The sequence below is a fragment of the Acanthaster planci genome, linkage group LG03 (genome assembly GCF_054643075.1).
Source record: "Acanthaster planci isolate LZ-2023a linkage group LG03, COTS_SCS, whole genome shotgun sequence".
Classification (NCBI taxonomy): Eukaryota; Metazoa; Echinodermata; class Asteroidea; order Valvatida; family Acanthasteridae; genus Acanthaster; species Acanthaster planci.
In genome coordinates, this window is record NC_141779.1 from 24,066,739 (window position 1) to 24,085,134 (window position 18,396).

Here is an 18,396-nt window from a genome sequence, read left to right on the forward strand (position 1 = left end):
GGTCCGTCCCACCACCGTTGCAGCTTGGGGGAGCGGCCGACCTTCTTCTTTGGGGTGAACAGCCAAACAGCCTGGCCGGGCTCGAACCCGCCCTCCTGGGCGCGACGGTCGTACTGCTGCTTCTGGTAGCTCTGAGTCCGCCTCAGATGTCGTCGGGCAAACTCGTGGGCCCGCGTGAGCTTCGCTCTCAGCTCGTTGACGTGATTTAGTGCCTAGGTAGTCTCCGACCGTTCCTCCGGTGACCCCAAGACGACGTCCAGGGGAAGTCCCACCTCCATCCCGAGCATGAACATGTTCGGGGTGAGCCTGGTGCTATCGTGCTGGGAGGAATGGTAGGCCATCACGACGTAGGGAAAATGTTCGTCCCAGTCGTCCTGATTCTCATCCACGAACACGCTCAGCATGGTCTTCACGGTACAATTGAGCCGTTTGACCATGCCGTCGGACTGAGGGTGGAACGGAGTCGTCCTGGTCTTGTGGATGCCCAACAGCTGGCAGACCCCATGGAACAGGCCCGCCTCGAACTCCCGCCATTGATCCGTGTGGTGTCCCAAAGCACGTGATCACCTGCTCCACGAGGGTCTTGGCAACCGTCTCGGCCGTCTGATCTGGAAGGGAAAACGCCTCCACCCACTTCTTGAAATAGTCCGCCACTACCATTATGCTGGTGTTTCCAGCCTTGGTTTGGGGCAGGCGTCCGATAAGGTCAATGGCGATCCGCTCCATAGGGGCCCCCACCAGGTATTGTCGAAGCGGAGCTCTCCCGGGACGCGGTGGGGACTTCTTAGAACTGCAGAGATGACATTTCTGGCACCACTCCTCAGCCTGCCGTCTCATCTCCCTCCAATACACAGGAGCCTGCCTGAGTCGGGCCACGGTCCGAGCGACCCCGAGTTGTCCAGCAGTTTGGTGGTTATGGGCAAGAAGTAGAACCTCTGGCACCCTGGCCTGGGGGACGTCGATCTTCCAGGAGGGGGGCCCCCGTTGGCCTTTGCCCACTTCACTTGCAAGACCACTCGGAATAGGCGCAGTGTGTCCCATCTGGACCACCAGCTTTTGACCCCGGCGCCAAGGTCGGAGATGTCCTCCCATTCAGGCCGGTCGCTCCCCGCCACCAGCCACTGGCGGACCGCTCCCAGCTCCGGGTCGTCCTGCTACTCCTGAGCTAGCTTTCTCAGGTCCCAGACCTCGGGAAACCCGTCCAAAATCAAGTCATCCTCCTCTCCGTCCATGTCGGCTGTCGCAACCAGGAACTCGTCCTCCCCCTCTGGGAGCCGGCTCCGCGGGGGGTCCGAATCCACCAGAGGGACCGGCCCCGGCGGCGCCGTCGAGACTGGCTCCGCCAGCAGCCGGCCCCGGACGGCGCCGCCCTTCCCCTTCCCCTTCCCGCGCGGGCAATCCCGGCGGAAATGCCCATACTCGCGGCACCCGTAGCACCGGACCCGCGAGGGGGCGCCCGGCAAGGATGGGTCTCCACCCGCCGCCCCCGCCTTGCCTGGCGTACCTGCGGAGGGTTCCTCGACCACTCAGGCCTCCTTGGCCTCGATCCTACCCTTCTGCTGATAGGCCTGGGACTCCAAAAAGGCCTCAATCTCAGTGGCCAGGGTAATCGCCTCTGCCAGGGTTGTGGCCTTACTTGCGAAGACATGGCACTGCAATTGTTCGTTGAGTCCACCAGGGCGTTCTGGAAAGCCTCAACTGCCAGATCTTCACACGCCTGCATGGGCAAAGTGGGGTAACTCCGGAGGACTAACTGTTGGATGGACCTCCCCAGTTCCTCCAGGGACTCTCCCCAACCGTGCACCCGCATGGAAAGTTGAGCCCGATGGAGCGGCACCTGCGAAGCAACTCAAAACCGCTGCTCGAAGTGTTCAAGGACGCTCACGTAGTCCCTCCGGGCCTCCGGTGACAAGTCAGTGAATGCCTCCTGGGCCAGTCCACGCAGATGGGAGGCCAAGTACTCCGCCTTCTCGGCCTTGCTCCATCTATTGACGAGCTTCCGTCATACCGGTCCGGAAGTAGCACTGGTCTTCGGTCCTTCTGATCGGCTCCCCCCGCACGGGGATCGGCCTCGTAAGTCTGTGTGCGGATCCGAGGGGGATCCGCTTCGCGTGTCTGTGCATAGATCCAAGTGGGATCCGCCTCACACAGACACATGCGGATCCCCAGTTGCGCCCGCATCTCAGTATTTATCTTACAAACTCCAGCTAGCCCGTCACGATTCCCCCTCCCGACGACCGTGGCCGCGGCCTCGCAGCGCTCCAGGCGGTACGCCACACCAGCCATGTCCCTGGCGCGCGAGGGCGCCCAAAAACTTGTCACAGGTCCGCTAGCTCCCATCAATTCGCATCGGGGCCCCGCCCCCGCGGCCGCCACCACGGCCTGGCCGCGCTCCGTGAGGGGTGCTTCCTGAACCCCCGCAGCGCCGCAAAAGGGCGCCCCCATACTATGGCTAGTATTACAAGTTTCAGCTACCTTGCACCAAGGCTCCAACCCCGCGGCAGCCGCCCGGCCGTGCTCCGAGAGGAACATTCTCTCAGCCACGACGGTACCGCGAGAGGGCGCCCCGACGCTACCACACGACATGAATGAACTTCCAATCGGCCCCCGCCAGGACCCCCCAGCCGTAGACCCACCCTGAGGGTGCTCCAACTGGAACGCCTCTCCCAGTGCGTCCCCGCCGCCAGAGGGCACCCCACGGATGCCGGCGGTGGATGTACTAATGAGGGGTTGGGAGGATGTCGCCTGGCGATGCCCAGCCCCCTCCCCAGCGACCGGGGCGAAATGGTCGTGCTCCAAATGAAACTGCACCTTTCTCGCCCCATCGACTTTGGGAGGGGGGGAAGTCGCCCGGGGACTGCGCAGACTTGGCTGCATTCTCCAGGGGACCTAACCCAAGATTCCCCCATGCCGCGCACTGGATGAAGTCGATACCGTCGAATTTCCGGCCCCTGCTCCTGGATAACTGTTCCAGATTATCCGCGAGGAATGACTCCAGCTCGCCCGCCAACCCAGGTGAGTTCCACGTCGCCTTCGCGGTCTGGGCCCCGCGCTGGCATGTGCTGCTGATGGCTAGCGAGTCCGGCACGCGACCCAAATCATCCACCAATTCTATGACACAGAAAAGGCCAAGAGTTTACCTGTCTTTTTACAGCTATCCAGCATCCCACCGCTGCCACCAGTTGTAGCGTGTCCCGCTGAACAGGGTTCGACGCCGGTAAAGAATGACACTCAGCCGCAACTCGCCGTTTTGGTCACAAAATCTGTGTTTTATTGCTGTAGCGTACACCACAATGTGCTCTCAGCTCAACTCAAAATATGGCGCCTGTCGGCAGGGACTGCGCAGGCGCGAGGCGGGAAAACCGCGGGCTGTTTGCATACCAGCGCGGGCAGCCAGCCAACTCCATGCAGGTCCGAGCTGGCGCCCCCACCGGCTGGACCCGCCGGCGCTACAATATACTGAATGTCCGGAATTCTACCTCCTACACTGTGAAAATGTTTTCTGTAAATTCTCACAGTACTTTACTTGCAGCACGGGCGCCAGTAGAGTACTATTAATGATTTACAGTAATTATTATTACGGTAAATCGCTGTGATTTATTGTTCAGTAACTAACTGTAAAAACAACAGAAACTTATTTCATCTCAATTAATTACATTAATTTGATATAGACATTAGACACAGCAAGCTACCGTTTCATTAATCATGGGTTCATTCTATACGTGTATTAGGTATAATTTCCAAATCTAATTACGTATTTGATACAGATACCTCGTACACATTCTTCAAAAGCCTTGATCACAGCAGAACTTCATTTACATTCTTAAGGTGCACTGGCATGGTATGTAATTATGTGTGTTGTTAGGCTCCCAAGTGCAATCATGGTTGGGGCATGAAAAAGTAAGATTTTTCATTTTTCACGTTTGACTTATATTTTTAGGCAATGATTCGCATTTCCGTGTAAAACTACATCCAAAAAGCACAAACATTTGTCAGACTAATGTCAAATACGTCAACAATGGAAAACCACGAAATTACTTGGCAAAAGTAGCAACGCCCCTCTTGTGTCAGTATGCAAATTGAGGTCAAAGCTTATACAAAGCTTGTACTACATTCACAAAAGCACTGTAGTTAATACGTGTAACAAACACGTTTGTTTACTGCAAACTTCACTTACAGTCGATCAGTGTTGCAATAATACTGTATAACACCGCTCATTGAACAGTATTATTTTACAGTGTAAAGGGTAATGCCGTGGAAGGAAGAGAGAAATAAATGACTTGGGAATTGTAATATCACAGAATATTAGTGAAATTTACCTCTTCCTAACATGTAAGTACAGGGAATCCGCATATCACATCAGCCATCTTCACCTTACCTTTCAACATCAGTAGGTAAAGTCTCTCATAACCCTTAGAGCCGGGGATGGAATCCACCCCCCTCCCCCGACATTTTTCCAATATCACCACAATGCATGTTTGGAGTCTTTTGGCGTAACTCTTTGCAGTAATTTTGACACACATTTCATGAAAATCAACAACGACCTCTTCAAACATTTTCAGTGTAGAGGAATTCATATCATTCACCTGAATGATCATTATTGAAGACCATCATTCAAAAGTCTAAAGTTGCAATAATCGGAGTCTCCGAAACATGGCTAGATGATTCCGTTCCCGATGCTGAAATCATGATAGAGGGTTATTCTGTTCTCTGACATGACAGGACTCGACATGGCGGAGGGGTCTGTGTGTACATTAACAATAATTTTGTCTTCAATCAAAGAATGGATTTGACGAGAGACAATATGGAAACTGTTTGGTTTGATTTACTCCTACCGAAATCAAAACCAATAACAATCAGTGTGTGTTATCGCCCTCCTTAAGACAATAACGTTCTTGATCGGTTTGAAAACATTTTGTCAGTTATTGGGTTAAATCGTGAAATAATCATCGTGGGTGATTTTAACATAAATTTCCTACAGAAAAACTGTACTCAGTTTAGGGATTATAAAAATATTTTGGAAATGTTTGATTGCAAACAACTTATCACGGATCCCACTCGTACTACTAATACCTGTTCGACTTTACTCGATCATGTTATTTGTAACAATGGAGACAAGATTAGCCAATCAGGGATTTTGAATTTGGGTTTGAGTGATCATTTTCCCATTTATTGTTCTCGCAAGGTGTCAAAAAAGCCAACTTGTGGGGGCCATACTATTACCACCACCAGATCTGTTAGGGACTATAACATAGAGGACTTTCTGTTGCGACTGTCACATGCTGATTGGTCTCATGTATATTGCAGTGATATTGATCAAGCCGAGGACAATTTCAAAAACACGGTTTGGCAATTTTCGACACTGGTGCTCCGAAAAAAAGAGATCAGATTAAAGATCAGAGCTGAACCTTGGTTTAATCATGAGATGTCAGAAAATATTAGGCTTTGAGATACAGACATTTTTTCTGATATTATTGCTGTGCATTGGTTGACATGCCAAGCCATCAGAGGTTTTAGAAATATTTTCTGGTCATTTTAATACCAATTTTGTAAAAATGGGATATTACACTATTGCTGCGCTCATTTCTCCAAACCAGATCAGTCTAAATAGAATGCATCTATTGACTTGCATAATGCATTAGGGCTGATACGCATTTTGCCTTGAACTTCAAATGACATTAACAACAAAGCCATGGGTCTCATTGGGTTCACATTTGTACTAATAGTGAGTGTTCTTAGGCGAGTAGAATTCCCCATAACTGTGAGAAGTGGGATGGTTCAACAAAACCCTGCTCTTTCATACAGATAAACAGAGAATCCCGTGTCTTACAATTTGCTCCAATCATTTGATAATCAGGCCCATGACTAATTGCGTGTTCAGACATTTCTTCCTCTAGAAAAATAAAAAAGTTCATGTGTTTCACGTTAATTGTGCACAATTTGTGTGTGTTTATGTGAGGAGCCCTCAATGTGCTTACATTGTCATGTGTCGTGCAACCTTCTTTCTGCGTGTGAAGAGCATTGATCGTGTCTATGTACACTATGCATGCACACAGTGAAACGGTATAATTCATGGGTATAGTCCATGGTTGTGTGATGGATTAAAATAGAATAGATCTTGTCAGTAGCATAGTGATGGGGGGGATGTGGAAGTGCAGCAACCCCAATAATTAATTCCTGTTGGCAAGTAGAGCTTCGGTTGGGAAATGAATCCAAAAGTGGTAATGAGATAGTTGGAATTTCCCCTGAAGCATGAAATGTAGCATGCCACAGATTTCCATTCTACACTACACAAGTTTGACGAGCAAGTTCTAAATCTGCAAACTGACTCTGTCACACCCCCCCCCCAGAAAATGCCTTTGCTATGCCCCTGTATGAGGTAGGTGTGAAGCAATTGTGAGGATATGCATGGGTGTCAATCGGTGGGGGATGGGGGAAAGACATGTCCCCTCTCCATTTTTTTCCAAATTCTAAATGAAAACGTATACCTTGCGAAAGGATTTGTTTAAAAAACTGGCTAAAGTAGCCAGAAATCATCTCAGATCACACCACAGAGCGTCTATACTCCGAAATTTTTGGGAGCAAAGTGTAGCCTTGAGCAGGCCCCGGACCCTACATCACTCAGGGTTTTGCACTTAGCACTCGCATTTGTTCAGATCAGGGCTATGTGTCCCCCTCCCCCACTGTCCAAAATGGATTGATGCCCTTGAGGATATGTTTATTACTTGACTCCAGTATTGCAACATTATGACAATACAAAACTGTGTTCCATATAACAATGAAATGGATCAACAAAGACAAGCAACAAACTGCTATCTGCTAAGAGATCCGAAAGCATCATGGAAAGACAGCCTGTGGTTAGATCAGAAATGACAAAGTTAAAAGATGATGAGGAAACTTGATTCCAAATATGCAGCAAATCAACATGCATACACCAAGTGACATGGCTTATAGGGAGACAGCCTTTGACATATTTTATATAGTAAGTCAACATTGTACAACAAAAGAAGAACAATTTAAATATGCGTGTCCTTCAGGGTGACCAAAGTTCCATCATCTAGAGATGTGAATGCCAGCTAATAATACATATTCATGAGAATAGCGAGAGTTCACAAAAGTTTTAATTTCCTGTCTTGAACAATGATTCCCTGGGAGAAATTCGGTATGTGGGAGAAAGAAACCACTTGTCCTCTGCTGCCTCTTGCAAAACAGAAAAACCTTGTTTTGCTGTTTTATGGGCTTCGAGCTGGACCAAGAAAGGGAGCTATTTCCTTAGCAACGGAGGCTTCTTTGGTTCAAATCACGCATCACTGGTAAACAAAACAAAATAAACACTCCCGACCAACGCAGCTCTTTTTAACTGATGAGAGGGTGCTTCTGCTCGAGGCGGATAACAAGGCAGGGAAGTGATGAAGAATGCTTGATTTCAGAAAACAAATTCTGGCAGACAGGCATTTCTACACCACTTCAAATTCTCTTATAATGAAAACTATCAAAGATGCCACACAAAAACTGCAAAAGGAGTTGGAATGGAAGAGCAGATATTCATTCAAACCACTTTTATGGATGCATTGTTATTTTTCAAGCAATAATATATTTTGTGCCCTCTTTGCAGCATTTAAGGCTCATACTCTATGAATTTGGTTCTATGGTTCTATTTAATAGATAAGTAATTTGCATCGCTACCTGCTGATATAATTAGGTTCTATTTAAGAGACAAGTAATTTGCATCGCTACCTGCTGATATAATTAGGTTCTATTTAAGAGACAAGTAATTTGCATCGCTATCTGCTGATATAATTAGGTTCTGTTTAAGAGACAAGTAATTTGCATCGCTACCTGCTGAAATAATTAGGTTCTATTTAAGAGACAAGTAATTTGCATCGCTACCTGCTGAAATAATTAGGTTCTATTTAAGAGACAAGTAATTTGCATCGCTATCTGCTGATATAGTTAGGTTCTGTTTAAGAGACAAGTAATTTGCATCGCTACCTGCTGAAATAATTAGGTTCTATTTAAGAGACAAGTAATTTGCATCGCTACCTGCTGAAATAATTAGGTTCTATTTAAGAGACAAGTAATTTGCATCGCTACCTTCTGATACAATTAGGTTCTATTTAAGAGACAAGTAATTTGCATTGCTACCTGCTGAAATAATTAGGTTCTATTTAAGAGACAAGTAATTTGCATCGCTATCTGCTGATATAGTTAGGTTCTGTTTAAGAGACAAGTAATTTGCATTGCTACCTGCTGAAATAATTAGGTTCTATTTAAGAGACAAGTAATTTGCATTGCTACCTGCTGAAATAATTAGGTTCTATTTAAGAGACAAGTAATTTGCATTGCTAACTGCTGATATAATTAGGTTCAATTTAAGAGACAAAGTAATTTGCATTGCTACCTGCTGAAATAATTAGGTTCTATTTAAGAGACAAGTAATTTGCATTGCTACCTGCTGAAATAATTAGGTTCTATTTAAGAGACAAGTAATTTGCATCGCTACCTGCTGAAATAATTAGGTTCTATTTAAGAGACAAGTAATTTGCATTGCTACCTGCATTAGAGTTGGATGGTGTTATCGTACACCAAAGCCCTTTCTCTATGCAGCACCAGTATGCTGGTCCACACACTTTGGGATTCTCACCAATACATTACTACACCAAAAGAGGTTTAAAGTCAAACAGCATGGAACTCCAAAGCATCAAATCTGAGTATTGAAAATACCATGAAAATGAATAAGACAAACTAAGCTACGGTAAATGTAGTAGTCTCACTTGGTAGAATGCTGAACAGGAGACAGTCAGTAAATCTTAGTGGAACAGATTGATTTAGATTGTTGGTTTGGAATGAATGGGTTGTTGGCTAATCTGGATAGCATAGGTTGGGTACCCTGAGGGTTTTATTGTTCCATGATCAGGGTTACATGTATTCAGGATGGGAGACCTGAAACGTTTTTTTTATTCATTATGAATGAGGTACAGTTCCTTCATAGCATGTATTGCATTCTTGAATTCAGGCGCATGCACTGAAAACTAGACTATTGTATAAAAGGCTCTGGTAGGGAATGATCATTGTCATTCCTTCCTTAGCCTCTTCTCACGGCACCAGCTGATCAGTTGATTTGGTTTGCACTGTGATGTAGTCTGGTGGGTGTGGCATGGGTATGCAGTTGCAGATTGCATCACCATAGCATCGGGAATGACCAACCAATTAATGGTAATTCTCGCTCTGGTTACATTATGTTACTGTGAACAATACATTGTAGGGCAAAATGTAAGAAGCAAATCAGTAGCCTGGAAAAGTGTGCCCTTGTAGAGGCTGTTTTCCTCAAGAAATTCTCAGATTTTCACTTTAAAATGCTCTCATTTTCAATAGCGATCACCACTTTCCCCACTTACCTGCCTTCATTCAGCACAAACTTTGCGTCCCATCCATACTTGTCAAGGATCATGACCAGCAGCTGATGGAGTCTCTCCCAAGGATGGGTCATTCCCCAAACCCAAAGCTCTGCCCCTTGTCTACCTGGAGGGAAAGCAAGGGTGCAGTGGACCCTTTAACGACCCCCTCTAGATCGGTTATGTTCCAGTCTGATGAGTGGCATAGACTGCATGTGTAGAACTCCACAGCTTGGATCCAATGCTTGGACAGGCAATACTAGTTTACTTGCTTTCTTGCATAAATGATGGAAAGAAATTCACACGCTGAAGACAAGCAAAGTACGGTATTAATTATCAGCAAACAGATAATCCATCAACGTTGGTAGGGGGTTAGTTCCAAGGCATTTTCACCCAGATTGGCCATGTTTACCCTTTTCCTCCTTTCTTCTCTCTTTTTTTCATTACCATACCCCTGGTTGTGGTCTTACAGTCATTTTTCGCAAACATTTTTCAGCAGACTCGACAAACATCATCAGTACGTGGGTGTAAATAATATTCCTTCAAATGCTTGGTTTTACAGAAATGATCCATGACTAAGAACGTTTTCGAACGAGTGGATTCGGCTTAGACATTGGTTTTGCTGGTTCCAGCCATTTTGAAGCAGTGTTTGAAACCACAGGCTCAAGATCTGACTGGATCAGTGAAACCAAAATCTAAGCTGCATCCACTCGTTTTAAAAATGCTCCAAGTCAGTTTCTGACTCTCTTTATTAGAAGGCAAACAGAACCAATATCTCCAAACCAACAAGATAAAAAAATAGCAATGCTTCAAATTCGACAGTTAGATCATCATTTATTTCAATTACAAAATAGTAAAACAATTCACCCCTGTATTTTAAAACATATCTTATTATTAGCTTTCTTCAAAATAATCAGCATTGCTGGCTGTACGTACTTTTCTAATTGATATACGTCAATTAAGTAATTATTTTTCATTTCACAGCTGAAGAAACCTTCAGGTAGGAAAACATAGTCTGTATAGAGTTGGTGCATAGCAGCCATCTTTCCGGTAACTGCTTTTGTTACGGAGGGAGAGCACAGGTCTACTTGCGTATCCCTGCGAAACAACAGCTCTTATCAGGAAAAAGGCTGCCATGCACAACCTCTATGGAGTACCGAAAAGAATGTTGCAGGTACAAATAAGTGTGTAAAAGGCATCAACGCGAGAACCAGTGTGTGAACCAATACATATGCGTACTCCATTTATTTGTTCTACATTTCCTGGCTCAAATGACATCACACTTCAGGACTCTCTATCTACACATTCACTGTAGTATGATTGAGGAAGTCAAGTGAGTTAGAAACATGAGAATAATTCTTGGAGTTACCCACTCAAAATGAATACACTGTTCTTTACTTCTCTTGTTTTTACAGATTGATGTCTGCATGTCAACTAATAAGGTCCATTTTGGGTTTTTTTTAAAGTCCTTTTAAAGTTTTTTAGTCTTCTGGTGTATGTCTTTTCAGTCTTTTAGTCCTTTTGGTTTTTTCCCATCTTTTTTCAGTACTTGATGAGCGACACAGCGCTGCTGCTCGCTAATCCAGCTGTGTATGAAAAGATGCTACTGGCATTCACCGGAACAAAGAAAATCATGCAACACCTCACAATTCTAGGCTCTGTTTTACAGGGCTGCAGGCCTGGTCTGAATACTCCGGCATCAATGAAGGTTACCTGTCAGATTAGAGCAGCCACCAGACAGTTGTTCATGTGGGTGTAAACATCAAGTAAATGAACACATGAATTTTTGAAGAATTTTGAAAACGGAAAATCTTGAAAAGATCCCGTCATCTCATCCCGCTCAAGAGAAATCCACCGGGAAGGTAGTGGTTAATGCGATTTCTTGCGATCTTTCCCTCAAAGCTCCGAGGTTTAGCTAGAGTTTTTTATTGTGTTGCACGTCCCTCCTTTGTAGTGTGCCATTTTCCCCGGTTACACAGGCTTACGTTCCTTGACCGTACATCTATAACTGAAGCATTAAAATTGTTGTACTGTTTGTTCTCCATTTGCAATAACATTTCACATACACCTTTGGCTATTGCAAAAAAAGTCCAAAACTAAATATGAGATTTTTCATTGTGCTAACTTAAATGCTTCAATCTCAACAAATCCAACCAGCAATACGTTTAGTGGTTTCCAGTCCAGGTACTGTCGATACTTCAAATCAATCTCATCAGACGGCAATATGTCTTGCTTTTTTCTTGGCAGCTCCAAGTCTTGTGTCAGTTTAGATCCACTCTTAGACCTTTTCATGGTTTTTCACACTTCACATGAGCAGCCGCTGTAAAGAGTCTCGCTCATTGGTCAGAAAGGTCCTCATCAATGCATCCAGGTTTTCTCCACATCGTACTACCTGCTTCTCCATGGCAATGCGAAAGTCTTCCTTCCCGCCTTTTGTTATATTTCTTGTGACAGTCCTCTGCCTATTCAAGCAATGTCAAGAAACAAATAAAAATGGTGTGTTGATAAACATAAATGCCCCGCTAAACCATGCCTAAACCGTGACTCTAATTTGGAATCACAAAAACCATCTGAACTGTGAAAACCATTTCTATTGTTTGTGGTGACCTTGACCAAAAGTCCAAAATTAATAGGCTTCCAGAAACATCAAGACAAACCCACATATCAACTTTGCAGATGAGATGCCAAGCTCTTCTTGAATTATTGTAGGAAAACCATCTCTATTGTTTCAACCATTATTAAATGGCCTTGACCTTTGATCTTAAGGGTCCAAAACTGATTGGCTTCTGAAGGCCACCAAGACAAACCAACGTACATACATGTACCAGGTTTGAAGTTGATATATCAAGTCCATCTTAAGCTAAGGTGGGAAAACTAGCGGACATACTGATGGACGGAATATGCTGACACACATGCTTGTTCATATACACAGTGTGGACATTCCTTTGTGCTCCTATGGTTAAAAAAACTTGGGCAAAATAATGATAATTCCTGCAAGCTGGAGTTTAATGAATTCCTGAACTATTCCTCTTATTTTTGCCCCCAAATGCCTCTGAATTGTTTTTTTCAGTGAGGAGAAGAGACTATGTAGACATGTACAAGTCCACAAAACGTCATCTCACCCTAAATTATGTTGACATCTTTTGCAGGGAGGTCTACACTGTGTAAGCCACACTTGTGCATACACATGGAAAGGACAAGGTACACGTAAGCCTCATATACCCCCCTTCGTCCTAGCCGCCAGGGCATAAAAAAGATAGTAACGCAAGTCGAAAGGAAAGCACATGCACATCTGCCTTTACACTTGTGTTACTGCAGTTATGCTGGGAGGCACCATTCGATCAGTGCTTTGTTTTGTGTTAAAATAATGACAGTTCCGTGTATTTGTGTCAGAACCCCCAAAACCTTCAACCCCTTCCAATTTACCGAAGCACTAAGTTGGGTAGTAGAACATAGCCAATTCTCAGCCCCTAAACACTTAACAGACCGCATCCAAAGTGACTCAGCAGACGTGTTAACTAGCCAATCAGGTGCCAAATTGAAAAGCAGGTTACAGGGTCACACCTTCTGGCTTTGACCGGGATGACTTCACTCTAAAAAAAATGTATTTGCCACAATTTCCTGGATAGCTTGACTTGACTTGGACTGGATGATTTTGAAGACTAGCTTACAACTCATGTACACAAGACTTGGCTGCTGCTCTCACAAATCTTCCACTTAACAGGTCTTTTGAAGAAGCAGATCAAATACTCACCTCATGACAGATGGGTTAGGAGGAAGAAGATCTAACTGCAACTTGCCTCCTGTCTCCGTCTTTAAAAATGCAAACTCCTCCAGCATATCAATGTCTTGGGGCAAACATGTTAAAGATTATCGGGCTTTGAAATGTTTTATTTTAAACTGAGGTTGCAAATAAAACAAGTAAAACAGGAAAGGCAAGTAATCATGGCCTTGGGGAACACAAACAGAGAAAAACTTGAAGGATACTCAAGCTTATTTGGTCAATGAATATCATTTTCTGTGTTCCTGAGTTGTATGAGGAATCAAGGAAATTTAATTCCACAGTTTATGAAATCAGAACAACTGAAATTTAACACTATTACACCATTTTCATTTTTATGCTAATGATGCAAGGTATTTTCAAGGATACTGATGATATACTGGAAGAATATGGGATAGGAGAAACTTCCTTGCCTTTTCAATTTCTTGATCAATTCTTGGAATAATACCTCTTCCTTCGGCCAATCATATTGCATTAAAACTAGCATGTGACCCAAGGCTGTGTCCTCTGTGTCTCTCAGGTGGAAAACTTTCTTCTGTGAATTCAAAGAGCCACAAAATTATTTTTCTCTGGCTTTAAAAAGTTGATGGCTGACAACATGGTTGAACCAGGATCATCAAATGCAATATTTATAACAATTTATTTTACGAGTATGAAGTGGAGTCCAACTTCACTGAGCATGATAATATCACATACAGCAAATACATGACATATGATAAAACTTGTTTTAAATTGTTTCTCAGTCATAAAACTGCTTCACGGGCTGTGTCCGAAATGGGCCTCCAGAGCTACGGCTAGGTCTATTGTCGACGCGTCTCCACGAATTTACAAAGGAGTGAAGGAGTCTAGCTCTAGACAAGAGATTCGGATGCAGCCACAGACTCAGTAGTGAGATTTCAAAGTCCATTCTCTTTCAACAAGTGAATTTTACTTTTGAAAAAAACAAAATTCCCATCTTATCCAGAAATCTACAAAAAAGTCTATTTGGAACACAAATTTATGCTTCCTTTACATTGGAATATTACATTTTAACAAAATAACTTGAAGAGTCTTTTCTTAATACCTTGTAGCTAAGTAACAACAGCTGCACAAAGTAAGGCAGGAGAGCCAATGAAGTGCAGGGTACCAGCGGGAGCTGCCTAAGGTTCTTATTGTACATCTTTTCTGTTGTTGCCACACTTTGAGCAGCATGGGGAGTGTCTTTAGCCATTGGTGGTAAGTGCCTGACAGCATTCAGTGTCATTTCACAGGCACTCTGGAAAAAAAAAGAGAATTTAAAAAATGCCTGCTGTCATACTTTCTGTTTATACCAAAAATACGGAACAAGATTCCATCTTCTGCATCACCTGCCTCTTGTCTTTATATCTAATTTACATCAATGCTACATGTATTTGATTCCCAGGTCAATCATTCAATTTTTGCATGTTGGTTTCTGTTCTGTTTACAGATACAAGTTTGTGATACCTATGTGTCATATTGAACGAAAGGAGTTGAGTGGACTTTGTGATCTACTCACATGACCTGGGGCTTTTTCACTTCACTGGGCCTAAACATTTCGCTGCTTCAGTGCTAAGTACATACAGAATTAGCTCCACGTTTCTGTCCCTTTAATCACTGTCCATCAGTGCTGTAGTCCAGTACTTTTGAGTACCAAGGTTCTCAGCTACATATTGAACCGGATAAGAGGGAATAAAGCTGGAGTACACAGGCATTTGATGGTAAATGCACAATTGTAAGATTACATACTAAATGTAAGACTTCAGACACTCACAGTTTTGTAAAATTTAAGTTTTGAGGAGCAAAGTACTTGATTCAAGTACTTTTGTCCTAAGTTTTATTAAACAGTGATAGTCTGAAGTCATCATGTTACTTTGTAATCTTACCTTTCTGCGTGTACCATCAAATGCTCATTTACTTCAGCTTAGTTCTCTCCTAGCTCATTAAATATTTGGCAGAGAACTTGATACTTGAATAGTACTTGACTACAACACTGCTATCCACATCACTGATGTAAAAGTACCACAGACAACTGCTGTGAAATCATGTCTGGGTGAATTTGAATGAGGGACACATATTTCACAAAGGAGGATATTAAACTATACAAATAACACATGATAATTTGCAACTTATGGGCTCACCGAATGCTGGCTTTGTCTGAAGTAGCAAGCTGCTGTCTGAAGAAGAGTCTTCAGCACCTGCTGTGTAAAATAGGTGAAATTTTGTAAGTATCTGTATGCCAATACTCCAATGAATTAGATTTAACAAATCAAGTTCAGCCTCCGGACGTTTTCTTCCTTCCAACAAAAAGTGTTTAGAAGTAATTCTCATTATTTTCTTTGTATTTGATTTGATTTGAAATAAATAGGCCCCATTTTCTGTGAATGTCTTCAAGTGCCCTTTCCCAGGTATGCAACATCATCCATGTTGCTCACATCATGACACTTGCTGTGGTCTCTAGCAACATGACAAGCAGGTTTCAAGCTGTCATCGAGAACGTAAAAAGAATGACAACTTCAGCATGCCTGAGCCTAAGAACTGGTTCTCATGTGTTACTCAATAATACCAGGGTATACAACAGAATCCACCATAATGTCTTACCTGGTTCCCCGCGGTCTGCTGTGCTGTGGAGAGTTTCTTATATTGCTCTTGCAGCATTCTCAAGGCTTGGTCAAATTCGGCCTGTAATTCAAATTTAATTGATGAGTACAGAAATAACCATACAGTTTGGTAAGAATGACAGTTCAAAGATAACCAAATGAAAAATGGCCATTAATGACCACTGTAGAGACAAACAACTAATCAGAAAGGTGCTAATGAAAGTATTTAAGCTTTGTAAACAAAATCCAATCCAAATCTGCAACATCTACTGAAAACCAGATACTCTAGTTATTCCAAAATTGTATAAGTGGGACCTTAAATAATAAACGATCAATCTGGAATGCTGTAAACCATGGCCATGTGTCTGCCTTCCATCTGTGTAGTAACCAGTTGAAATCTGCAAAATCACAGAAAACACTGGATTTTAGATTTGAATAAAAAATTAAGATTTGGTTAACTTGGGGTTGGTGGTGAATGAGCCAATGAGAATTTAGCTTGCAATAATGAATATGTATAAAATATGCATATCATCAGTGAGGCTTAGGCTGTTTTGTGTTCATTAAATACAGATACTTTTTTAAGAACATTGTTTTAAAAAGCTGTCTGATGCTTGGTTTTGGTTTGGTTTGGTTTGGTTTATTTCACATCTTGATTAGCATTGCAGGTAGGTGAACGATGAATGTACACTTAAATTCCGAGGAACAAGATACACAATGTTTTTATCCTATTTATTCATATACAATAAACGAAGATGTAGGATGCTGGGAAAAAAGCAGAGCCCACCCATGTCAAATGCTGTGTCATAATTGGAAATATTTTAATTCATGCTACATCAAAAAAAGCTAGGGCTCTAAATTCTGCAAGCTTAATTCCGTGGAGGCCACTGGTTATAGAGTGCCGACATGAATACATCAAGCACACAATTATGTATTTTAAAGGCAATAGTGCCAGAACTGGTGCATGAACCAAACTGCGCACACTCCATTTATTTGGTCTACAATGACGCCACGCTTCGGTATTCAGTAACGATAGGGGCTCCTAAAACGTTTTGTTGACGCCAGCTGCAGACAAAATTTTCTGACACAGGCTAAACATTAAGGGCTATGAACCAGAGGTCACTATTACTGTCTTATTTTCTTACCCTTTTCAAATGTTTCATTGGAGGAGAGAAGCTGCCAACAATCAACTGCGGTCTGGAACATGTCAACGACCTCTTGTGTGACCCCTGTGACTTTGTTAAGGCGTAGTGTGGCAGGAGGGAGATGGAATACTGGGTCATCTGAGCTGTCAGAGTCACCCTGAGAGAATTTATAAAAACCATAAAATGTAATTTTCTTCTTGACTCATTTTAATCTGTACTGACTAAAAACATCCCCTCACTGGCTATGGACTTGTAGAATGTTTTCCAACCTGGCGTGTGTATGGTTGTGCAAGCAGATGTCAGTTAGGCCCCTACATGAACATGCAGGTGTGCACCAATCCAGACTATTTACATCCATGTGACCTTAGGTCAGAGGTCACCAAAGAGAGAAAATGACAAGAAGTGGTGGCTGAGGACTGACTCCATGTCTTAAATTCAACCACTGTTGCGACTAGGCATCTTTGCTATGTCCTCAATCACATTCATCAGGAAGGAATCTGCCAACCTCAATTTTGTCTACCAAACATTTCAGATCATGATTTAAGTCTGTAACCAAATGTGTGAAATTTATCTGTTGTGTTAAGTATTATAATTACAATGCTGCCACAAACTGAAAACAATTTACTTGTCATTTATTTATTTATTCTATTTTATTAGTGATTTATTTTATTCATTCTAACATAAACATGTATGTACCAGTATAATGCACTGAATAACTATAAGCAGCAAACTTAACAACAGTCTCCAGTTAATGAGATTTCCAAACCTGGCTGAAAATATGCATTTTCTTTACATTTATTTTTTTCCAACAACTTAATTGTGTTAGTTTTTATTGTATCTATGAATCAACCACCACACAACTTTGTGTTCAAAATGTTCTATTGTTATCTTGTCGATAATTTTACAACAGTGTCTCCTAGCTACTACTGTAGAAGGTTTTGAATTAAAAATAATTTTCCAAGAGTTGAAAGATGTTATTTCAATTGGATTTGTCCCTTTTTCACAATTACCAACTGGTAGATGTTAACACGGAATATTCACAAGCTTGTTGAGTATGAGATGGGTTTGAGAACCCAAGATCAAGCCTTGTTCTTGTGCAGATGTCTCAATCACTTAACCACAGACATGGCAACAGTCAAGGGCAGATAGGGGTGGGAGGCAACGGGACCATGCCCCCCCCCACAAAAAACAATGAGGAATTTTTTTTGATATTAAGTGTCCTAAATGAAGGTTGTTTTGTATGGACAGAGCCATTTTGTTTAGGATATTGTTTCCGAGCAGCAGCTTGATTGTGACTGATACGATCAGTTAATGCAAACGTGCACCGGGGACGCAGCTTACTTGTTCAGTAGGCTTTTGACGCACGACAAACTTAAACACACAAAGTAAGCTTTGCTACGTCTGCACTATGTTATGTGAAGGTGGCCCAAATACTCATTTCTAGTTTGGAATGCACACTGGAAGGATGGCTCAGACATCAT

General features: G+C 43.0%; 1 protein-coding gene across 1 annotated transcript in view; it reads right to left on the reverse strand.

Moving 5' to 3' along the window:
- Positions 1-7,544: 7,544 nt before the first annotated feature.
- Positions 7,545-18,396, reverse strand: part of ints10 (integrator complex subunit 10) — a 47,213-nt gene continuing 36,361 nt past the window's right edge. The window contains exons 10-17 of the mRNA XM_022256235.2: positions 16,916-17,072; positions 16,089-16,171; positions 15,775-15,855; positions 15,315-15,374; positions 14,240-14,431; positions 13,546-13,711; positions 13,150-13,243; positions 7,545-11,857 (exon numbers count right to left, since the gene is read on the reverse strand). Coding sequence (XP_022111927.2) covers positions 11,701-11,857; positions 13,150-13,243; positions 13,546-13,711; positions 14,240-14,431; positions 15,315-15,374; positions 15,775-15,855; positions 16,089-16,171; positions 16,916-17,072 — 990 coding nt within the window. The 3' untranslated portion in view covers positions 7,545-11,700. The remainder of the gene's footprint in view (positions 11,858-13,149; positions 13,244-13,545; positions 13,712-14,239; positions 14,432-15,314; positions 15,375-15,774; positions 15,856-16,088; positions 16,172-16,915; positions 17,073-18,396) is intronic.